General features: G+C 41.1%; 1 protein-coding gene across 1 annotated transcript in view; it reads right to left on the bottom strand.

Moving 5' to 3' along the window:
* Positions 1–25,472, bottom strand: part of sorcs3a (sortilin related VPS10 domain containing receptor 3a) — a gene marked incomplete at its 3' end in the record, with an annotated part of 284,577 nt that overhangs the window by 46,831 nt on the left and 212,274 nt on the right. Inside the window, exons 10-16 of the mRNA XM_079238262.1 lie at positions 16,202–16,348; positions 11,397–11,499; positions 10,323–10,399; positions 6,274–6,365; positions 4,945–5,052; positions 3,819–3,936; positions 3,605–3,738 (exon numbers count right to left, since the gene is read on the bottom strand). Coding sequence (XP_079094388.1) covers positions 3,605–3,738; positions 3,819–3,936; positions 4,945–5,052; positions 6,274–6,365; positions 10,323–10,399; positions 11,397–11,499; positions 16,202–16,348 — 779 coding nt within the window. The remainder of the gene's footprint in view (positions 1–3,604; positions 3,739–3,818; positions 3,937–4,944; positions 5,053–6,273; positions 6,366–10,322; positions 10,400–11,396; positions 11,500–16,201; positions 16,349–25,472) is intronic.

Below are 25,472 nucleotides of genomic sequence, written 5' to 3'. Positions count from 1 at the left end.
ATGAATCATATTTAATTATTTCACTGGCTTTGCAAGATAAATGCTTCAACATCCACTTCCTGCCAAAAGCAGACTATAATATTCAACATCAGTATTCTATCCTACAGTCATTCAGCACATGCTTTTCTCCATAGCAACGGTCATTTCACCACTGGTGCAACGTCTCACATGGTCGTGGAGGAATTTTGTCCCATTTTTTTCTGCAACAGCTTCAGTTCACTCAATTCCCACCTTGTCAGTCCAGTGTGGACTTTAACTAGATCATGTTATTGTTGATTCTTTTCTGTTTCACTCGTTCTGTTGAAAATCTGCTGCTGGGTTTGAAATCGTTGTTCTGTTGCATGAAACAGCTTCAGCCAAGTTTCAGCTGGCAGACAGATGAATTTTGTACAGGTTATTTTTTTAAGTCACCAGAAACCTTCATGTGAAAATCAGAGAAGAAAACTTAGTTGAACCAGCATCTTGCATTATCTGTACCCCGAAGTGCCCTCCATCCAAGTAGCCGAGTTCAGTGCAGCCGTATATAGTGCAGTAAATTATAATAAGGCTAATCACTACAAGTAAAGATATGACAGACTAATACTTCAAATGTCAAATTAAGTAACAACATTGTGGGCTTTTTTGCAGTGAACATTTTTTAATCTTTATTTTGGAATTTCAAGCATGCAGCGTATAATTATCTGCAGAGAGAAATAAAACAAACTTTCAACTTGTTAAATACGAAGCAATTAGCACTCGCTCTCTGCCCTTGTGCAAACACTATTTAGATAACTGCTGAATGTCGGGACAGTTTTTTTTTTTTTTTTCTGTTCTCTGTCATTACAAGATAAAAAGTACAACCGTGTTGGATTTGCATACAAATTGAAACTATTTACACCCTCACATGGTCTGAACAGAATTATAAGTACTGGAGGCTTCCTGACAGATGCCACAGAGACAGATATTATTAGTAAACTGTAAAACCACACCAAACTTATCAGATTATTGGAAAATGGAGTAAGTTAATGAAAATCATGAATAGCATGCACAATAGATTCCACTTAAATGGTAGAAAATTACAGATGAAAATAAACTAAATTGTTCAGAATGAGATTCCTTTCATTTCGTCTGTTATAAAGGAAAATGGTCAATTTTGTTTTGTGGTTGTTATTAGGTGAAAAAAATATCAAATACAACCTATTTCAGGACCAAATCAAATACCACACTTGTCCACCAATTCTTGAAACTTGGTAAATACAACCTCATATGAACAGCAACACACAGCATCACACTGCGCTAACACAATGCTAACGAGGAAAGACACCAGCAGTGATTTGAAGAAGCCACTGTTGCTGCCCATAAATCTGGGAGGGATTATGAAGCCATGTCCAATCTGTTGGGACTCCAACATTCATCAGACAGAAAGATTATACACAAGTGAGAACTATTGGAGTCCACTGTCAGTCTTCCCTGCAGTGGACGTCCCAGCAAGTTTAGCCCAGTGTCAGACCGTTCAATTACTTAGAGAAACTGCACTGTGTCTAAACGTCCAGATGTGCTCTACTATTGGAACAAGTGTTGCATCTGATGAAATAAAACCTCCAGATGAGTCTGAAATCTGATCAGTGGTGTTATTTCCCAAGATATCAGAACAAGGACTTTGATCTCCAAATAAAACTAGTTTTAATAAAGAGAGTTTATTATAGTAAATTGTCATTTACATTCAGCAGGTGGATCTCAGAGTCACAGATCTTAAAGACATTCTTGCAGAAGAGGGAACAGAAGAGTCTGTTAGTGTGAGCTTGTGTGCAGTCTGTAGTGTACCATACATGTAGGGTGTCAGAAGACCAGCAATAGAATTCAATTCCCTCTCGACTGAAACTCGTCAAATGAAAGTAATGAGATTAGTTTTTTTCACTGAGGAAAAAATACTTATCTTAAAATAATAAAATGCTTTTTTAGTTACCTAAAGCCATTGAAAAAAAAAAAGACTTTACTGTTATTATTTTTGTTAACTGAACAGAAGTTTGACACAAACACTGGCTGTTTGACATGTCAGCACTTGTGTTGTAAAAGTTATTCTGAGTGTTTTTAGGATTCTTTCTTAGCTAAGAACAAATTCAAACCACTAAGAATTTCAGGAATGTCCCATTCTTTGTACAACATTGGTAAGCAGGACTTGAGAACATTTTTGTTCATAAGAATGGTTGATGAATGAGGGTTGGTTTTAATCGACACAGACCAAAGAGGAGATTGTTAGTAAACATGTTTGGAGAAGACCAAGCCCAGTATATGAGCACAAACACTTCAAGCACGGTGGTGGAGGGTTGATGATCGGGGCTGGGTCTGCAGCCGCAGAACCTGAACACCTTGCAGTCATCAAATGGACCCTAAACTAGATAGCAAACTACTTTAGAGTGAAATGTGAGTCTGTCCGTTTGACAGCTGAAGCTTGTTTAAAACTGTCTCATGTAACAGACAATTATCCCAAACACAGCAGCAGATCTACGAAGAATGGCTGAAAAAAAATCATGGTTTTTATGGTGGAACCATCACTGAGTTGCAGCAACTAAAGCTGCAAACCTCATGAAACTGAAGCAACGCTGGACGGAAGAGTGGACCCAAATTCCTCCACAACCATGTGAGAAACTGATGACATCTTCCAGAAAACTGCTGCGACTTCCTGCTGCTGGAGGCGCTTCCTGGAGTGCAGGCAGTTTTCACAGATCTTTTATACATTTTTTTTTTTTTTTTTAGTAGATAATGACACAATGTAAGAAATATATCACAAACTGTTTAAATGTTTTGATCAAGACCATGCTGAGGAGCATCATTACATCATTCATCATCCTAAATGTGCAACTTTCAAATTAAAACAAAAGCTTTTCATTTGAAAAAATATAAAGTGAATCTTCTTTTTCTGACTGTACTTTCATTTTATTAAATGCTAATAAGCACACGGAAAGCTTGTAATTTTGCTGCTGTATTTTCCACCAGGCCAAGCATACATCAAGCTAATTTTCTCCCGAATAAGAATCTGTGTCCACTCAGTGGGTTTATTGGTAAATGTGGTTATTAGAAAACCATTAGGACTTGAATGCACATTTAAGAACACGCTAAATCCAACTGTGGCTCAAGTGAACCATATTTTCTAATCTGTGCAATTTATTTGCCTGCTTTGCTTGAAATCCAGCTTGTTAAGATTCTGGACTCTGACAGATGGGATCAGCCGAGAAGAGCAAGTTTGAGTGGACTGAAACGGGAAATTAAAGCTTGCTGAATGGATGCATTTAAAAAATAACAAACGTTTACGAAAGGACGGCTGAACTTAATGGGTCAGATATGTTTTTAACTTTTAATTACAATGACCTGCAGGATCTCAGTCATTTTTTTGCCGTGGTGCATTAAAATAATCAACCTAAAAAAACAACAAAGTGGAAAGGACTTAAAAAGCTGAATAAAAAGACACTTCCTTTCTGACTGCTGCTGCTACATGTGTGGCAGTGTTGGAGAACAAACGTTGGTGTTAATGAAGTTCTCCTTTAGTAGACAATGGAGGGAAACATAATCCCCCTCGATGATTATAAAGAAAGGAGCCCTTGAACAAAGGCGCACATCGTCTTACCATTCAAAATCATGAGCTCGGCAAATACAGGATTCAGCTGAGAGGATTCTGGAGTAGTCCTTTCCCAGCATGCAGTAGTTTCCAGGCCTGCGCTTCATGTAAATCTGCTTTTGGCCCATCACGCACGGCTCACCCTGTCGGCAAAATAAACATAAGTGTCGGCAGTAAGAAGTGTTGTTTTTTTATGACATAAATCTGAGTGCATTCGCTTCACCTGGTTGTGCAGGTGCCAGGTTTGATAGTCCTCCTCCGTGCACCTCCTACTGAAGATGGACTTGTAGTCTATCTTAATAAGTTGCCATTCGGACCGGTGGCTGAAATGTCCAAAAAACCTGGAACAAAAAGGATAAGAAAATTCTAATAATGTGAGCGCAGCTGAAATGATTCCTTATTAAATTGAAGCAAGTCTTTTTTTTAAAAGCTCTTCTGAATAATTGTAAGTTGCCAGATCGAGCCTGTGGCTGCAGAGAAATTCAGCCCCAGCATCAAACACGATTTCTGATGCTAAAAATAACAAGTTGACGTTTCAGCGTGATTGCTGAGCTCTGATAAAGTCCCTCACACGAAGTCAGAGAGGAGAAAGAAGAATCAGTCGGGCGGCTGAACCAGAGGTGTTGTGGTCGTTACGCTGCTTTTCAGCTGAAGATATTTTTAGTTCACAACATTTGTTGTTGCCTCTGAGTTCCTTTTCAGATTAGAATTTAACAATAAAATGTATTGTGGTTTATAAAATTCCCACAACAGTTGCCGACCTTTGACACAAACAGTTTTCAGAGGTCTAACCATGACATGTTTTTCTTCTAACATCAGTCATCACGTGTCTGAGACACTTTTAAAAGCCTTTGTGTTGGGAACCACAGCCTGGCATACTCCACAAAGTGATGCCCAATCCAGGTCCTGAAGATCCACTACCCTGCAGGCAAACAATGTTTTCCTGCTGCATGTAACAAGCTTACGCCTGATAGGTTGGATAACTGCGAATCTCTTTCCACTGTAGCTCTTCACATCAGCTGACCAAGCTTTTCTACTCTTGCTTCATTTTTCTTTGTTCTGAATGGTTTTGTGCCGCCTTTCAATTTGGAGTCAATTGTTTCCCATTACAGTTTTTTCTGTCATAAGACATAAGACCTACAACAGAGGTTCTATTAAGACGTCATTTTATTTTTCAGCTTTCCTAAAAATCCATTTCATTTTAGCCTTTCTGCTGAGAAAGATCACTAAACTCAGCACTGAACGACAGAAAGTAAATGTAAAGGACCTTTAACTCGCTCCACCGCAAGGACACCAGAGTCAACACCTCTTCAAATCATTCAACCCTATTCAGCAATTTTTGGACTTACGTCATAATTTGGTTCTCCGCTCCAGCCTCCACGAGGACGCCATCCACGAACAGAGGCACAGAGGAGAAGCTGTGCTGGGTCCACTGCCTCCCCTCATCAAAGCTGACCCTGTGTCAGAAAGCATTCACATCACAAACCCGGCAACAGCAAAGGCACGGAAACAGACGCTCTCTATTTAAGCCTGGTCATAGGGGAGGATTTAGGTGGGGATCAAAATGACTGGCTTGTCTCAACAGAGGAGTCTCAGAGTCTCTGTGCAATTAGTTACTGTAGCTTTGGGTAAATATCAGAAGGCTGAGCATTAAAGGGATGTTTAAGAGACAGTCTGTATGCTTATCAAAGCAAAGATGCAGATAACTTTCAGAGGACACAAAGATGGTGTCTAAAAAAAAAAAAAAAAAAACGCTGTCACAGTTGCGGGTAAAAAGTTGACACCAAGGTAAAAATAAAAGAAAATACAAGTCCGAAATGGAACCATTTCATGTTCACAAGGGAGAATAAAATGGGGAAAAGGGAAAAAAAAATGGACAGCTTTCATCGCATGGTCCTCAGCTCTATTGATTCTGACAGCTTATCAACATCAGTGCTGAAGTGAGAACAACTGGAAGAACCTGAGTGTGACAAGGGTAGAAACACCGCTCAAAGAAAATCCCCCCCAAGTTGCCTTAGAAAAGAAATAAAAACCGAGCACGCAGTAACCTCGTCTCTGGGCTAAAAGCACCGATGTGGAGCTGTTATATGATTCAGATGGTGAAGCGTTGAACTCAACTCTGACTGTGAAACAAGTACGGCGTCGCTGCTGTACAGTTGCTGTCTAGCCTCTTCATAACACTTTTTTTTCTTCCACTTCCTCCAACATCACACTTAAATATAGGGCGGGAGACAAAACGCCAACAGGCCACACTCCACTGGCTCCAAAACTAATTTCAAAATTGTTGCAAAAGCGACTGGAGAAAAGATCTGGTCTCACTTGGATTAACCTGCACTGAGGCAAAGCATAAGCATCCGATTTGGCAAGAGGCAGGCAACGTGTTAATGGAAACACTTAAAACAGGGTGAGGAAGTGGGGGGGGAGGTGGGCTCTGACTGCTGGCTGCTAATGATAAGTAGCTTGAAAAATAAAATCTCTCAAATTAGATTGCCTGTGACTTTTTTTTTTTTTTTGCAAACGCTTCAGTCAAAGCACATCGGTAAATGGATCAAGTGTCACATATATGCTCTTTTCTGGGACCATAAAGGTTGATTTAACCTCGCAACGGTGATGAGGAATCAGAAAAGCAATTTAAGTAAGGAAGTGTATCCAAAAAAAAGTTCTCCAAATGGGCATACCACAAATGTCTGGTTGGCACGGATGACTGTTTCACAGCGACCAGGGCCCCCCCTTTGTCCAGGAACCATATGTTATGCTCCTCTTCAAAAATCTAAACAGACATACAGAAAGTTTTTGTTTATAGATGCAGCAGCCATGTGTTTGATAAAAAAAAACCATTTCATAATATCTGAATGGATATGCAAACCAAAACTGTCAAAGGCAGAAGAATAAAGGAAAAAACATGTCTCTGTGCATTTTCTCTTTTCTTTGGCACAATATTAGCAAATATCTTTTCTTTTTTTTTTTTTTTTATTGAAATATCCAAATAAAATTTTCAACAGTTGTTTGAGATAATGAAACATGATAATTAAAAAGAACAACAAAAGGGACCAGACTTTAATGTTACTTAAATAGACAGTTTTGGCATTATAGACAAAAACCAAGAGGTACAGATGGCTCAGGCAGTTTTATTCCACAAATTTTTAGTGAAAATCACAACAATCATGGAAAAATTTGCTTTACCAAATGGTATAACAGGATCCTAACCCTTAAAAACCCTGTTGGCTTCCATATCCAGACAGTACACGTTGTTCATGAGTCATTATGATATTATAAGCTGCTCATCACAAGATATTTTGAATCCGTTGGACATGTAGATAAATGATACACAAACCTGAGGAAGTAGAAAAAAATGAAACTAAAGGGGGCTTTTTGTGTGAACTTAGTTTTATTTTGTTTTTTGTTTTCCAGATTTTGCAGTGAAAGCATTTAATCCTCAATCTGTGTACTTAATGGCAAGGTTCCTGGGTGTTGACTAAAGGTGGGTGGAAATGTGGGTTATGGCGCCATTGGTTCCGGAAGGATGCATTTGCAAACTTGAAAACAAAATGTCAGTATTTTTAGATTTAAATCATTTGGGATGCATTTTAAAAGATGAGCTTCCTGGATTTATGTGGACAAAAATTCCAAATGTGACTACCAAAAAGCTGTGGAAGCCCCCACCTCCCCCATGTTGAAACTAGGCTTGGTTTTATGCTTTTATTGGCTGCTTTTCACCATAAACGGTGCATTCTAAATAAGTCCCCCCCTTTGATTAAAACCAAAGTTGAGCTAGTTACAGAGGCAGCACTGTGGTGTAGGATCTTCATTACTGCAGCCCACAGCAAGAAAGTTGCTGGTTTGAGCCTTGGCTTGACCACTGGCCTCTCATTGCACATTGCACATTCTTCTCATGTACACTATTCACAAAAAGTTAGGGATATTCAGCTTTTGGGTGAAATTTCACAACAAGCCTAAAATGCATTCAAACCTGTACAGGTGAACTTAATGTGATCTTCTCTAAGCTTTTAAATGCACATGTCCAACTGTTAAATGTTTCAATAAATTTTGCACAAGTTGCTGTTCTCTAACAAGGAGCTTAACGGCAAAAATCACGGCAGGTGTGTGATCCTTGAATTGACCAATAAATGTCCTGGTTCAATTAGAGCTGGTGTTTAAACAGTTGTCCTCATCATGCTGTTCACATTTTGACATCATGAGACCAAGACGACACCTAACAATGGAACAACAGTCCCTTGCCATTGCGATGCTTCAAACAGGACGTTCTCAGACAGAAGTGGCCACTGAGCTTGGAGTGTCACAGAGTGTCATCAGCAGGTTGCAACAGAGATATCGAGAGACTGGAAGAGTCACAGAAAGGCCTAGAAGTGGACGTCCTTTGGCCACATCCCGTGCTGATGACCGCTACATTGTGAACACTGCCCTGAGAAACCGGATGATGAATGCCACTCAACTCCAGGCACGTTTAAGAGAGGTGAGAGGCACCCAAGTGTCACGTCAGACCATTCGAAACCACATCAGCGTGGTCTGCGTGCTAGACGACCTGCACGGGTACCTGACCACACCACCAGGCACAGGCATCATCGTCTTGCATGGGCCAGGGAGCATTTACGCTGGACGAGGAACCAGTGGGCCTCAGTGCTGTTCTCTGATGAAAGTCGATTCACACTGAGCAGAAATGATGGCTGGCAACGATGTTGGAGACGTCAGGGAGAGCGCTATGCATCAGCCACTGTTGTCACCAGGCGAGCTTTTGGTGGTGGCGGTGTTACAGTGTGGGCAGGGGTGTCCACTTGGTACAGAACTGCCCTACACTTTGTGAATGGTACAGTGACAAGCCCATACTACCTGAATAACATCATTAATCCAGTGATTGTGTCCCTACATGAACAGCACAGGCCTAATTTCATCTTCATGGACGACAATGCTCCTGCTCATCGAGGCCGCATCATCAGGGAACGGCTGTTGGAGACTGGTGTACCTCAAATGGAATGGCCTGCACTCTCTCCAGACCTGAATCCCATTGAAAACCTGTGGGATCAGCTGAGCCGTCGTGTAGAGGCTCGAAACCCTGCACCCCAGAACCTCAATGACCTGAGGGCTGCCCTTCAAGAAGAGTGGGATGCCATGCCTCAGCAGGCAATAAGTTGCCTTGTGAACAGCATGAGACGTCGTTGTCAAGCTGTAATTGATGCTCAAGGGCACATGATGAGATATTGAGACGTTCAAATTTTTTGTTGTGGTGTAACTACCATTGTTGTTACCTTTTGTGTTGAATGAATTTTTTGAGATGAGGAAATCAGTAGTGCATCCTTCTACTTAAATGTCTTACTTTTATGATATTATATCACTGTAGCATGAACATATTGCATTTTCCATAAATTTCATCTGAAAGCCAAATATCCCTAACTTTTTGTGAGTAGTGTATGTGTGGGTTTTCTCTGGGTACTCTGGATTCTTACCACCCACATACATTCATGTCAGGTATGTTGTTTATTCCTATGGTTAAATGATCACTTATCAGACATAAGTTGCTTTGGATGAAAGCATTTGGCAAATGTCTATGGAATACCAACATATTGCCTTATTTTCTCAAAATAAGGGCAAACACACCTCAATTCTCATGGACATGGACACGGCCTTTGTCACGGCTGCCTACTAATTGGAGCTCCAAACTCTGCTTATTCCACTGACGCCCAGGTCCTAAAATACTCCTGGAGTCCTTCACTCAACGGCAACCACTGGCTAAGTAGTGGTCTGCCCTAAGCTTGTGGCGGTGTTTGGACTTTGACCCTTGTTATTTCCAGGGGATATTGATAGATCAGCTTTGTTTTCCCTTGTTTAGCTTCTTTATTCATAGTTATGAAATGTTGTTTGTGGGTGTGATACCAGTAGTGTTACCACTATTAGACTTTATGTTAAAGTTAAACCGCACTGCTTCCGTTTGGGGGAAAAACAGCTTAAATATGTCATTGTTGTTCTGGCAATTCTGTGCACGAGGTGAGACTTAACGTGTTGGATGTTGCGGCTGGTTCTGCTGTCATTGTTACAGACATGGCCACGACACCAACAACGGATGATTGTTTGTTTACCCGCTTGGCATCTCAAGTGACTCTGCCATTATTGAACTCAGAGACGTAACAGACCCTGCCAACAACCCGGAGCATCCCGGAGCATCAGAGACATGACATTGTCTCACTTGTTGCTGAGTTCCCAATGTTGTTCAGTGATGTTCCTTCTCGGACCCCTATTATCACACAAAATATCGACGTGATGTGTGTGATACCAGTAGTGTTACCGCTATTAGACTTTTTGTTAAGGTTAAACCGGTGCTGCTTCTGTTTGGGGGGGGGGGGGGGAACAGCTTTACATGCCTGTTTTTTGGTTTTCCTTTTGGTTTGGCTGTTTTGAGGCCTTTTGTGGTTTTAAGCTGCATCCTTTACCCAAGCTCATTCATTAAGCCATTTCTGGTCTGTTCTTGCCTCACCTACCCCTTTGAACAATAAAACTATATTGGTCCATGTGAGAACACCTTGCCACAGATCTTTCTTTTGTTTGGCTCAGTTGCCCTAGCAGCGTTTGGGTCGTAACACTTTGGACAGCAAGATGGAAACTTTTGTTCATTCTTGGTTTACGTGTTCCTTTCAGTTCTACAATTTCACAAGTCTGTCACTGCTACTGCTGCATGAGTCCACGCAAGTCTGTCAGATGTTGATGTAAATCTCACCGGTCTCCAGCTGTTTCCTGCATCAGATGATATGAACATGCCAACGTTGTTGTACGACAGCTCAGGTCCAATATTTCCTACAGTGGGAAACACAACACGCAAAACCATAATGAGATCACATGAATAAAATGCTTCCTGGGATTTTAATGCAAGCTGCCAGATGTGACGAGTCTATGATTTAATTAGACCTGAATTCCAGATCAGCTTGCTGTTCCTCCATTCAATAAAGCAGACAATGGCGCAGGTTATCAGACGTCCGCATCAGTCATGTACACCATAACGCCTTGTGGATAAGGCTCTCCGTCACTCTGGCAGCATTACAAGCATACACAGCTTTTTCCTGCGAGAGTGCACTGAGCAAACTGGGTTCGTGTGCTGATCTGCTCCTAGATATTGGCCTTGGCTCAGCGAATAGGCTTGTGTTTGATTTGGATGGAGGTTGTTGTGTTGTTGAGACGATCTCTGCACCAGCTGATGTCTTAAAAGGCGCAGCGGGCAAAGCAAACGGCGGTGCCAAGGCAAAGTCTCGGCCAACAGAACAAGCACACACATATACATAAACACTGCGTGAGGAAGGCAGCAGAGGTGTGTGTGTGATTATCTGGCTCTCTCACACACCAAACACAAAGCACACACTTAAACATAAATGTGCACACTCTCAGCAGCATAGCAGAATGGTACTGACAGGTCTGTTTAGACTTTTTTTTTTTTTCCTGCATTTGCAGCTACATATGGATAAGAAAACAAAGGGAGATGCTTCTGCCACATGCACATTACTGGATGCTCATATATGTCATGAAGGAAGACAAACATACGATCCACAACACTAGGCCTGAGCACAAATGGCAGCCTTAAATGAACTGCTCTCGACAAAGTAAAAAGAAAAATCACTAAGACGGTGGGGGGAGCTGGCATAAAAAGGGCTTGGGCATAACACTTTTTTTTTTTTTTTTTTTTCTGCTTTTATCTTGCAAAATGTGAATTTTCTCTCAGAGAAGAAGCCAGTTTTGGACAAAATTACATAGAAGACAAAAAGAGACTACATTATGTACCCACTGGGTGGGTTTTGCTCACCAGTGGCAACGATGATCCCAGGTGCAGAACTCTTGGTGGTGATTGTTCCTGACACATAAGGATTCTCTGACATTTGCAGTTGAAGATGAAGAGAACAAAAAGGCTGCAAAAGATTAAAAAAAAAAAAAAAAAAGAACTCATATAACCAACCACATCACCACAAGTGGTGGAGACATTTTAATATTTACTGGAAGTACGATAAACTGATCTATATGCATCAGCTTATTAAATAACTACAAAGTCACGAGAGTGCGGATCTGTTTTGGAAAATGAGCCTTTTTAAAAAAATGAAAATAATAAAAAAAAAACATACTCATTAGACCCTAAAAGAGAACTGTGCTTTTGTAAGTGTTGCTAATTGCATTTAATCTGTCATTAAAGCAAAGAACGATGGGAATTGCATTTAAGTATGAAGGCAAGCCTGAGAGGCACACACACAACAGAATACAATTACATTTGTTCACCGAGCAGAAAAAACGCGTCTGCTTTCATCTTGGCAGCAGACAGCGTGTCACTGGTCTAAGGACATCAAAGCAGCGGGACTGAACAGGGTAATCAAAAGGAATCTACAGCAGTAATTAAAATGTCACATGAATGTGCAATCACAGGGAACCTGAGAGCCACACGGCATGGCCCTGAAATCTACTCCTGATCAGCATGAAGCCTTCCTAATGTCTCAAACATGATTCCTCTTAACTGTCTGCCTGTTAGTTGTAGTTGCAGGGAGGCTGTCTAATGAGGAGAGAATGTTAACACATGCAGTCGAGCTGGATCTGCCACTCTGACACCAAGTCTGCCACATTTTTTTCATCTGTGCGTGTTTTCTTATCATGCCGTCACCTGAACGGGACAAAACTGTTAATGTTGGGGGCTGAAAAGAGCCTCTTTCAAATGGTTTCTGGCTCATTCAGAGACAAAATTTTCACTTCTCCTTTGGATTGGGGATATTTCAGTTGGTTGGGAGATATTGTCAGGATGCCTTACACATGCATTTCAGTGGGATTCCTTTTCTCTTGTATTTTTTTGTTTTTTGTGACATGTGGGGCCATCCTCTTGGCCAGGCCAACATTGCATAAGTGATCATGAACTTAAATGGATTTTAATTTGGTTAAATGGAGATTTAGTAATACTTATTAGGAAATAATAGAAATGGTTTGGGGACTCTTTGGTGTGCCCTCAGTAGAGCCAGAATGGTCAGTTGAGGAGTGGGATGGTTGAGAAATTCTGATTGATGTTCCAGTGGATCATGGAACCTTGTCCCAGTCAAGAGGAAAGAAAATGAGTGATTGGGTTGGCAGATGGAAGGATAGAATGAAAGATGGATGGAAGGGGACCCCGGGGAAGACCCAGGACACGCTGGAGGGATTATATCTCTCGGCTGGCCTGGGAACACCCCGGGATCCCCCCTGCAGAGTTGGCAAATGTGGCTGGGGAGAGGGAAGTCTGGGCTTCCTTGCTTAGGCTGCCGCTCCCGCGACCCGACCCGACCCGCAGTCAATACCATGAGGCAGGCATGCTGTTTTAAATTCATGCAGACACAGTGCTGAGACACCTTTGTGTGCTCAGTATAAACAAGGAAAGACCAGCAATCGAGCCATGATGAAGGTTTTTTGTTTTTTTAATGTGGCATTATCACTTGATAATTAAACAAAAAGGGCCTTGAAAATAATTTCTTGTCCTCAGCAGTCTTTGTTTATGGGAACAAAGTTCGCTGGAATGACAGAAAAACCAGAAAACAAAATATGTAAGTAATTTAGATTCTTTTATTCTTGGTCTTTCGGTCAGAAATGAGCTTCCTCAGAAGGGTGGCTGGCCTCCCCATTAGGGCCAATCCATAATTGAAGCCATGAAGGCAAAAAGAGCAAAAACTTGGTCTATTTACCTTCATTTAATCATTGTCAATTTTATCATACTGTCAAGATAGTATATGCAATATATATATATATATATTTTTTTTTTTACTGGAAAAAATATCACAAGCTGTGTATCTACATTGATATGGACTGGACTGGATTTCATGTCAGAAGGAAGATATTCTGCATCTTTTGATGGAAAAGGAAAATCAACCTATCATCATCCTCCTTTAGAGGGCTGAATAAAACTCAAGAATAAAAAAAGAACCAAAGGGTATGGCAGGCTGTTCCATCTTACTGAAAATCCTTGGCTGCAACTCAGAATGGAACTATTTTCAGTAGTTTGTATAACCTCCACATGCTTGTATGCATGTCTGACAACATCGGGGCAAGCTCCTAACAAGACAACAAATGGTGTCCTGGTGTGTGTCCTCTCATATCTGGAACAGACAGAATAATGTTCCCCATGACTTCCTCACCCCCTTTCATGCCTGCCACATGTGCTCTGGGAGAACCTGCTCTCATCTGAGTGCCAGTTCCCATGTTTTATGGTAAATGCCTACCAAGCTCCACAAGGCCAGGCGAGGAGCACAGGGCCCACTAGAGGCCCCCAGACCACCCTCATGAAGTCTGTTTCTGATTGTTTTGTCAGAGACATTCACACCAGTAGCCTCCATGAGGTTCATTCTGTAGAACTTTGGTAGTGATCCACCTTGCACAAAGGACTAGATACCGGTCCTGCTGATGGGTTGAGGACCTTCTACAACCCTGCTCTCCCAGAGTAACTGCCTTTATTTTTCCTGAAATATCCTCCATGTTTTCAAGATTGTGCTGGTAGACACAGCAAACTTTCTGGTAATTGGACGTATTGATGTGGCATTCTGAAGGATTTGGACTATTTCTGCAGCCTCTGTAGGTTCCAGGTATCTCTTAACCCCTATCCCTTAGTTAATCTAGCTAAATGCAAAACTATCGAAAAATAGTCTGTAAACATGAAGAGGGACAAACTGTCTGTGGTCTTCACCTGGAGGACCATCCCTGTTTTGGGGGGTGTTCTCATTGTTACCCCTCTATTGCACCTGTTACTAATTTCATTAACACTAAAGCAGCTATATCTGATAGAAAAGCACCTCTGTTACTTACTTGACCCAATCACTATCCCAAAAGCTTAACTATCCTGATCCAATACTTAGATTAAAACTTGTTCCTTTCATTTTTTTGAAGCAGTGTATATATATATATATATATATATATATATATATATATATATATATATATATATATATATATATATATATATATATATATATATAATAGAGATGCATTAGTACTTGATAAAATACCGGACCAATTGGTTTGCCGTGGACGGGACAATCTTCCATTCTATCGCACAGGATTTAGATGTTGTAATAGATGCTTTATTTACTGCTTTAGCATTGAGTGTGTACATCTTGCCACGCAGGCGAAAGCATGTGCCTGCCTTAGAAACTGGACCATATGTTCATTCAATAACCAAACCGCTTCGTCCGATTAAGGGTCGCAGGAAAACTGGAGCCTATCCCAGCAGTCTGGGCGAGAGGCAGGGTACACCCTGGACAGGTTGCCAGTCCATGGCAAAGAAATTGGACCATAATTAAAAAAAAATGTTTTCTGAAGTATTCAAGGAGGCCAGAAGCCAAGTAAGAGGCATAGCTATCATAGTCGTCTTCTTATGGACTTTGAAACATTCTGACCTTTTCCCGAAAGCAGCATTTTTAAGACTGTTTTTCTTCAGCTCCATACATTTCTATTTTAGGAGCTCCGTCCTAGAAGAGATCTATTTCTCTTGCAGAAATTCGCCTTGATGTGGATGGTGCACTATCATAATTACACAGAACCTTTGCAGTTGGGTTTGTATTTCTAAAAGTTTCTCATAAGGGATGCACATTAAAGTGAATTTTGAAATCAGTTAATAAGGCCAGTCAATACTGATCACTTAAATTGTGATTATTGTCAATAAAATGGAAAAAAAAAAACAAAAAACAAATAACAAGCGTTATTTTCAAATGAAAATGTATGAGATGTTATTGGTAGACTGTGCGTTTTCCATACAAGAGCATTACATTGCTATATTTTTTTTACATTGTGTCGGCTCTCAGTTCTTTATTATCCTGTAGGTAGATGAGAAAATGGGTCAGGGAAACTTCAGGATGGAACCTGGGCTGGCTATGTTTGTGGGGTGGCTGCTATGTTATGTAAGGTAACAGAACCAGTTATTATCCTCGCCTATCTGTCTGGTCATCTTTTTTTATCTTTTGCTCCTGAAGTGCAACATTTCTCTAAGAGTTTTGTAATCATGATCTGGTCTTTTGCCTCCAGTATCAGTGGAAATTCAGACAAAAACAGCTGTTAAACTTTCCTACTTCTACCTCCAAACCGAGGTCAAGAGGCTGAGAAGAGGCGATTACTCCTGGCTGAACCTGCAAACACGGGACTCTGCTGTAAGTAGAGGAGCAGCGTAGCCTTCATTGCTAAACATTTACCGCTAAACAGGAAGTTTCTCACAACTACCTCTCTGCCCTGATGTCTCCTGTTCTGACTCCAACCTGTGCTGTGTGTCAGACTGGCTGACAGGCTGCACGACTCTGTCTCTCTCTTTGTAGCTCAACCTTAAAGGACCTGCAAGAACATTTAACACACCAAATAGCACTATGACTCTGCACAATGAGTCATAACTCCCCCCGCTGCCCCCCAACAAACGAAAAACAATGTAAATTTCTAATGAAAAAATAAATAAATAAATAAAAATAAATAAATAAAAATAAATAAATAAATAATAATGATAAACTGCTGTGAAACACAGGTTGTACTTGTGAAAAAGTGTCAGCATACTAATCCACATTTCAGATTTAAATCATATCTCTCTCTAACCATAAAAGCCATTGGGATTTGAGCCCCAGTAGAGAGTCTTACCAGTATGCAGTGGATGTCATTCCCATCCAGGTCAGCAGCAGGAGCTTGCAGCAGCCTCCAGTCCCTGCCTTTGTTGTAGGTGATGTAAGTCTTCACCTGGTTGTCTTGCCTCTTGTTAGCGATTAACATGCCTTTTATTCCAGCCACCTAACGGACACAGACAGTTTAGGCAGTTTAGATCTGATCTTTAATTTTTAAATGCAAACCAGCAGGGAGCATTTCACATCTAACACTCTTCCCAACTCCCATAGCAGTTTGGTTCTCAGTTGTGATGAAAGAGCATACCCCTCACTCTCATCAGAAGAGGCATTTTGTGTATTGCGGCAGCAATCTTCACAACACCAGTTAAATGCAAATGCTGTGCTTATCTTCTCCTTCTCTGGCTGACAAATCTTGCACACTCTATCAGCATAGTCGGCTACGGGTTCTTAGACTGTGCTAAGTGCTATCTGTAATTACATCCTTACGTGTCTCAGCAATCCAGACAGTACAAAATATGACCATATAGAAGTCACACCTTCTCTGTTTACTCACAGTTCAGTGGAAACACACACAGTCGAATGCTGACTTACCAAAAAAACAAAGTTTAAGCACATTTTAACTCTTAAAAAATCCATTTCAGGTCATTAAATCAAACGTGTTAGTAATCAAAAAGCTCCGGGACCATGCAAGCATATTGTGTTCTGACACAATGGACACTGAATGACAAGGCCTAATAAACAAAAACATATTCCAAACCGCTCACACTCATCTCTTTGAATCATTCTCTGTCAGGGATCAGACATATCCTGCAACTACACCAAAGCGTGATGTGCTTTGGAATGGACAGAGTCACTCCAAATGGTTGCCATAGCGAGTGGCTCCACTTCCCTCCCTGAAGGGGCACGTCTCCATAAGTGGCACTAATAGGCAGCACATTTGACATTGTCAGAGAAACGTGGTGCTCAGGATGGATGTAGCTAATGAGGGTCCTCCCATTCTTATCCAAGCTGACCTGTCAATCGCTGCAGTTATTATTTATCGCCTCCACACACACATACACACACATACCTGACAACCATACAGGCCCACCAGCCTACATTTCACTTTATCTATCACTCACACCTACTTTCAGCTCTGTTTCTGCAACACTGAAGGACGCGGCCAGAATTCTGCTCCACAGCACAATTAAAGCGGAGAACGGTGTGAAATTTTACATTTAATATAACTTTTCTGTTGTTTCTGTTCCTTCCCAGTCTAGAAACTGCTCAAACACACCTGGTTTAAATTGAAATTATTCAGCATCTTGTTCAGTTCAGCTCAGTGACTCATAGATTTAAATGCCTTGGACAGTTAATATTTATAATATCTGCTATGTCTGCTTTTGTAGATAGGGCAGGACTCATCACCTTTGAGGACAGACAAAGATTTTTAATATGATAGATATTGTCAGATAATACATCTTAGCGAAAACTACTAGGTTTTACTAATATGAACCAAATAATTTCTTAAATCAAGCAAGAAATTAAACATTTGAATAAAAGGCAGGGTTATACAGAGAATAAGTTCTGTGCTGGATGGTAGTCATGTGACTTCCAGCCTCCTAAGGCAACATGTTCACATTTCCAACTGGCCACAGACTTCATGAAGAGACTGTGTGCATCAGTTTTAAACTCGCAGGTGCACATCTGCTGTATATTTCTTCACAGGGAGCTCAGCTGCATATTCCCAGTAAGTCTTCTGTAGCCTTGAAGAAGCTGAATTTGGAAAAAGAAGTTCTTTCTCAAAAGGTTAAAGAAGTTAAGCTCTTCATTTTTCTTTTCTTCAAAGTAGGGCGGAAGTCTCTATATTTCAGTCAAGAAAAATCACTTTTAAACTTCACGAAATGTAATTAATTTATTCACCCTTTGTATTCATTCATCAATTTGTCAGGTTCCAACATAGTCAAATGTACTGGTGAGCAGTTGTCACAACACATCCACTAGAGGGCAGTGCAGAGCCGAAAGTTCGGACATTAGGTTCAGAAAACAGTACACATAGCCGTGGTGAAGAAGATTATGATGATGCACATTCTCAAAGATATATAAAAGAAGAGGCAAGGCAACAGATGGTGATGGTATGCACAGCCTTATTCTTTCTTCCTTTCTCTGGTTGCAAGCTATACTGTGCCATAACCACCCAGTGCGTGTACAGACTCACCAGGCTTAAACCAGGAAGCCTATCATAGTTATTTACTATTTAAGGAGAAAGGTTGTGAGTTTATAAGTTTTACTTCGCACTTGTTTTCAACTACGTTTTTTTATATCTTATATTTGTATGTGTGTTTTGTTTTATATGTTTGTTTTTTCTTCTCCTTTGTTTTTCATTCAATTTGTTCTTTATATTAGAAATAAATACCTTAATCAATTCTTGAACAAATGAGCTCTAAGTTGTTTAATACAGGTTTCACTGCGAGAAGCTTCACATATTTTTTTTTTTTTTTTAATAAAATATATCTAGTCTTTGTAGTGTATTCAGTGGAACATAGGTTAAAATGGATTTGCAAATCATTGTATTTTGTTATTTCCATTTAACACAATGTCCGAACTTCCTTGAGAGGTAGACACCCTTTCTAACTTTAAAATCATGCTCAAGAGCTTCCTTTTTGATAAATCTTATAGTTAGGGTCTAGCCAACCAATAGTTATGCAGCCATAGGCATGAAGCGCAGAGGAATGTCCCATGATGCACTGAGCCTTTCCTTTCGGTTCAGCCAGGGTTTTAATTCCTGCTAAAAGGTAGATTTCCTTTCCACTGTTGTCTCACACATGCTCAGGATCAGGGATTGGATCAAAGTCAAGATTTGATGCAATCTGTTGCTTTTCCTTAACTTGGCTATTTGTTATGAATTGGTTGGAAGTGATGAGTCTGTAAAATACTTTGAAATGACACTATTGGCACTACATAAATAAAGCTGAAATGAATTCAATAATTTAATATTGTGGCTTGCAACTTTGAGTGTTAGTGGGTTAAATTCCTGCTGAATATGGATTTGCCTTGATCCTTTCTAAATTCCTTATTTACATAAAAATACCCGTGCAGCTCTAACTCTGAGGAGAAATTTATAAGTTTCTCCAATTTGCATGAAATCTGCCACGTCAAAACATACAGAACAGGAACAACGGGACCTTGTGACCGCCATCAGACAGCGGCCTCATCCATCAGCTTGTCTGTCTTCTGGCGAGCAGCTTGTCATTCAGCTGAACAAAGGCATCAGACAAAGAAGTCCCAGTTAGGGATTCTTCTCCAACATCAGAACATGACTGCCAGTCTGGAAAGGAGATGTTCCAGCGTCATTGAAGCTGGTGTGTGGCAATTTATGACTCATTTGCTGAGTTACGCCTTTGTGCGTTTAAATGCACTGCCAGAAAAACAAAAGCCAGGAAGAGTCGGATCATCGGCATCTAATTCTCTCCACTGACAACAACCCACTCCATGTCTTCAATCAATCATCCGGAGCTGTTTATAGCAATGTGTGTGAGAAAACGAGAGATGAATGATTGTTGAGACGTTGAACCTCAGCCAATCAAGTGCCACCTGCTAATCCATCTATCAGACTGAGAGGATATTTACAGTGATGAGGAACCACGATGCCAACCTGAAGGCAGTTCGCACAACAACAAAAAAAAAATCCAGATTACGGATATTACTCTCATTCAGTCAGAGTGACAATAACAATCCCTCTAATTCACAAGATAATTGTGCAATTTTCTGTGGAGAGAACAAATAATTGAAAGTGAGGCCTTCCAAGAAAGTGACATGACATCTAAGAGGAAGAACAAAAACTATGCACTCTGCCGTCTCCTGACTGACTAAAGCAGCATCTTATTTCTCCAACAGCAGATCAGGGATTTGCAGCTTGTCAGAGACTAAACAACAATAATTTAGTTCCACAGCTTATATTTACTGTTGTGTGATGGCTCTGACTTATTAGACATCCGTCTGTCTTTATTGTTTGGTTGAGGCCAAGAGAGACCTGATGCCTGCACAGCACAACTTCATATGCTTCTAAATGCAGCAGCCCAGTCTTTAGAAGTGTGAGGGACCAAGCTGGCGAAGGAAGAGGAACACAGGTGGCTTCAAAAGAAAAGGGTTTTATTTGCCCAAACAATATAAATGAATTAGGCCTTTAAAAGAGGTCAACTAAGCAAAACCTAAATCAAAGTCTGAAAATAACTAAACTAACATATTAGAGAACATAATCAACACAACACAAAAACATACTGACCTGACAAACAACAAACAAAGGAGAACTTAATTACTGGCTGATCAGACCAGTTGCAAAACATATGGGGTAACACATTAAACATACTAACAAACTAGACAAAGAAACAGAACCTACTGTTAGTTTAATTATTCTTAACAAAACTACTAACAAAAGGTAAACCCAAACTACTCAATAGTGGGAAAGAAAATGAATAAACATTTGAAGAAACTAAACTAAACTTTTAATCTCCCCCTCTGAAGATGAGGTCTTCCCAAAGGCCCGTGGCACTTCCTGTTCACTGGCTTCCCACCTGTGCACACTCCTGCCCCCCAATGCCCAAGCTAATCCCTTCAGCACCAGTAAAAAGAAACAAGATTAACCAAAACGCAAACAATTGAAAATACAGTGGGTCCTTAATGTGCACGCTAACAAAAAAGAAACCAAAGCATTTAAACTAAGTTTAAATATAAAGAAAACTAACAATGTGGTGCTTTTACCGCCTTTATATGTGTGGCCATTGGTCTGGCCATCACACACCCCTCCTCTTCAAGACCTCAGCCGGACCAGCGAGAGAGGTAGTCAGCGGTTGAATTGTCTTTCCCAGGGATATGCTGAATCGTGAACCGGAATGGCTGCATGACAATGTACCATCGAGTAATCCTCCCATTTGTGTCCTTCATCCGGTTAAGCCACTGTAGTGCCTTATGATCAGTCTGCAAGATGAACTCCCTCCCCAGCAGATAATACTTGAATGAGTCAAGTGCCCACTTGATAGCCAAAGGCTCTTTCTCCACTGTAGCATAGCGCTCTTCCCGGGGAAATAGCTTGCGGCTAATGTAAGCAACAGGATGCAGATCACCTGGCAATCCCTGTAGAAGAACAGCTCCCACACCCCTCTCAGAAGCATCCGTCTGCAGAATAAAATCCTTGTCAAAGTCAGGACTGTGCAGAACTGGATCCTTACTAAGGGATTGCCGGATATCATGGAAAGCTGCCACTGCGCTCTCAGTCCACTGAACTTTGTGAGGGTGTTGCTTTCCTGTCCTGTCTGTCAGGGCTGCAGCTCTTGCCGAGAAGTTGGGGATAAACCGGTGGTAGAAGCCAGCCATTCCTAAGAAAGATCTCAGCTGCTTCTTCGTCTGTGGAAGAGGAGAGGATTCAATTGCCCTTACTTTGTTCACTTGCGGCTTAATGACCCCACCTCCAATGGTAAAACCGAGGTACTGCGTCTCCGGCCTGGCCAGGACACACTTTGCTGGATTGACTGTGAGGCCAGCAGACTCCAGACGGGCCAGGACCTCCCTCAGATGTTCCATGTGTGCCCTCCAGGAGTCACTGTAGATGACAATGTCATCCAGATATGCACATGTATAATCAGACAATCCATCCAGTACCTGATCTATGAGTCTCTGGAAAGTAGCAGGGGCCCCATGCAAACCAAATGGCAGAACAGTGAATTCAAACAAGCCCCATGGTGTACGAAAGGCTGTCAGCTCACAAGACTTCTCACGGAGAGGTACTTGCCAGTAGCCCTTGGACAGGTCAATGGTGGAGAGATATTTAGCCTTTCCAAGACGCTCAGTGAGCTCATCCATTCGTGGTGTTGGATATGAATCAAATTTAGAAACTGAGTTAAGGTACCTGAAGTCAATACAGAATCTTATTGTCCCATCCTTCTTGGGCACCAGGACCACTGGATTACACCACTCACTTTTTGAAGGTTTGATGATTCCCAGGGACAGCATGAGGTCTACTTCTTTCTTCAGTGGCCCCAGGAGGTATCCTGTAACTCATACGTCTCACTGGTGCATCAGCTTTTAACACAATGTCATGCTTGACCAGATTTGTAAGGCCAGGATACTGTTGAAATATGTCTGAACGGATCAAGGATTTTACCTCAGACTGCTGTTCTCTGGTGAGATGGCTTAAATCCAGGTCAGCAGCCGACAGTGATGGTAAATATTGATCCACCTCCTCTTCTTCCTCCACACCACGAATGAGGAGCACTTCTGCCCCCCTCTCAGTGCGTGGAATCCGCTCTTTGAGCAGGTTCACATGAAGAACTCTACTGACTGAGAGAGGCTGGCACTGCTGCTCCTGGTGTCTTTTCCCACAAATACGCTGGCCTCCTGGCTCATGTCTATGGCCTCCTTCTCCGTTACATCCTTCAAAGCTGTGAGCAAATCTTCCTGCTCAGAATTGGCCAACTGGGTCGCGTAGCCCTCCCATGCTGGTGTCACCATCTCCCCCATCGGATCAATCAGCTTCACCCCATTGTCTTCCTCTGGGTTATGTGATGCAGTCACCATGACTCCAATAGTAGCTTTGGTCTTCTTGGAACGGAGCGTGGCCAGCAAGCCCATTCTGAACATGATGTGGTCCAGCTGTTTAGCATTGGTCCTAAAGCCAGATGTGCCATACTCCAAAATCAATCCTGCAGGCTTAGGGTGCAGATGGGACTGCTTTAGTACCTCCTCAAAGTGGGGAGTCATCATCGATATTTTCCTGAGCTTCAGGGTGGTTGCAGCAGCTTCCTGCTTCTCGTACCGATGACAGCGTGGCTGTACAAAGACGCAAGAATACATCACCCCAGCGTCAGCCTCACTTCAAAGGCTTAAAAATCAGTTCTAAAACTCTTTTATTTGTTTTGAAATATTTTAATGGCCATAGTCTTTATTTATTTGAACCATTGTAGATATGCAGCCATTCCTGCTCCCTCAGGTCAGCAAACTAGATGTTGTTACTGGTTCCAAGGCAACAAAGGAAACTCCTAAACATTTTTTGTTCTGGGTCCTAAACTATTCCCAGAAAACCTTTACCCTTTCACCGTCAAGTCAGAGTGAGGACAGAGACCATTAACTGTCCATCAGTCCTTTCCGTCCCTCATCCTCTATTGGCCCATCCCTTCCCCTTTCCCTATCCATTTATACCTACCCATGCCTCACCCATTGTTTATAATTCTTCCCTTTAGTTTAATTAAACTTTTATACCCTCATCTATTCATCCACTATTATCTTCCTCAATAATAGACTCATCCATCTTTTCTTCTTTCATCTGTTTATCCATTTTTTTTCTTTTGCATCATAATCTAGTCTCCCTAATTGTCCCTTCCTTCTCCCATCCATCCATCCATCCATCCATCCATCCATCCTTTGCCAAACTCAGTTAATTTATTTTCATCTGTTCATGTATCCTTCCTTTTCTCATCCTTTCATTTACTTATCTGTTCTCACCCATCAGACTCCTTCAACCATCCATTTCCTCATCCTTCTATCTTGCCTTCCTTTTGTCATCCATCTGTCCATCCTCCTCTTTCTCATTCATCTATTCATCCATCTTTTCTGTCTTTTATCTGTCCTTCCATTGCTGACTTCATCCTTCTGTCCCATCTCAACTTTGTTTTGTCTTTCATATCATTTGTGTATTTTTTTTTTCAGATACCATTGAGGGGTTTTGAGGTGGGTTTGAGTTACTAACATCCTGAGACCCCCACCCTGAGGCTCCTGTTGCAGCCTTGAATCACAAGACCCCAGCAGCACCAGTAAGGGAACTTACTGGTAATAGTGGATGGATAGATGAGGGTATAAATAATTTATGCGAGGAGTTCCAGTCAGGATTTAGAGCTCATCATAGCACTGAGACGGCATTGGTGAAAGTTACTAATGACCTTCTTATGGCCTCAGACAAAGGACTTGTGTCTGTACTTATCTTGCTTGATCTTAGTGCTGCATTTGATACAGTCGATCATAACATTCTGTTACAAAGACTAGAACAGGTGATTGGAATTACAGGTACAGCGTTAAGCTGGTTTAAATCATATTTATCTGACAGACTTCAGTTCGTTCATGTAAATGACAAGTCCTCCTCACAAACTACAGTAAGTCATGGAGTTCCTCAAGGTTCTGTACTTGGACCAATACTCTTCACGCTATATATGCTCCCTTTAGGCAAAATTATTAGACAGCATGGAATAAACTTTCATTGTTATTCAGATGATACTCAAATTTACTTATCCTTTAAACCAGATGAAACAAATCAGCCCAATAGGCTACAAAATTGTCTCATAGACATAAAGACTTGGATGTCTAGAAATTTTCTCCTCTTAATCTCAGACAAGACTGAAGTAACATAACAGTGTTACATCATTAACATGTATGTCTCCTGTCTCAGCAGGTCTCCCTGGCCGGGAGTAGCAGTTCCTGTTGTCTGTTGTCTTTCTGTCCTCTTCCCCCCACACAGCAGAGGCAGATGGCTGCCTGTCCTTGAGCCGGGTTCTGCCGGAGGTTTCCTTCCTGTTAAAAGGGAGTTTTTTTCTTCCCACTGTCGCCAGTGTGCTTGCTCAGGATGGGAGATTGAGTTGGACTCAACTCAATCTGTTGGTTTCCTTATATAGGCTATTATGAATTGGCCTTCATTATGTTTTCCCCTCTGTCTGTAAAGCGTCTTGAGATGGCATTGCCGTGATTTGACGCTATATAAATAAAGTTGAATTGAATTGAATTTCAGATCGCCTCATAAACTTCTAATTTTCCTTAAACCAGTAAACACACATAGGCATATGGCTTGTTGTTTGTGTAATTCAATTTATTTTAAACTAGAAAAAACAAATACAAAAAAAAAAAAAAATCATTAAATTAAAATTTCTAAACAAATTAATTAGTTTTTTATTATCACCTGAAAATCTGTTGGCTACAGTTTTTGGCCTTCCCTACTTGAATAACCACAGCTTTTAGTGGGATCAGACATAGCTCAGCCTCCTTGATTTTCACTTTAAAAGTAGATTTTCTTGTTACCATAACAACCAAGTAGCTTGAAATGGAATTCATAACCTTATCAACCTTTAATAAAAGGAGGACGACTGTTGCTTTATCTGACCACCCTGACAGATTTATTATGCATGAGCGTCTTATCAGGCTGCAGCCCCTTTCAAGTAGTTCTGCTTTCAGGAACATTCCCAAGTTAAATAAAAATAATAAAAATACTGATCAAACTCAAAATAATCCTCATCACCAATGTTGACTGGGAGCGACCATTGTTTGTGGCTACA

Source organism: Telmatherina bonti (genome assembly GCF_933228915.1).
Source record: "Telmatherina bonti genome assembly, chromosome: 3".
NCBI classification, from domain to species: Eukaryota; Metazoa; Chordata; class Actinopteri; order Atheriniformes; family Telmatherinidae; genus Telmatherina; species Telmatherina bonti.
The sequence above is the reverse complement of the archived record's forward strand: the minus strand, read 5'-3'. Positions and strand labels throughout refer to the sequence as shown.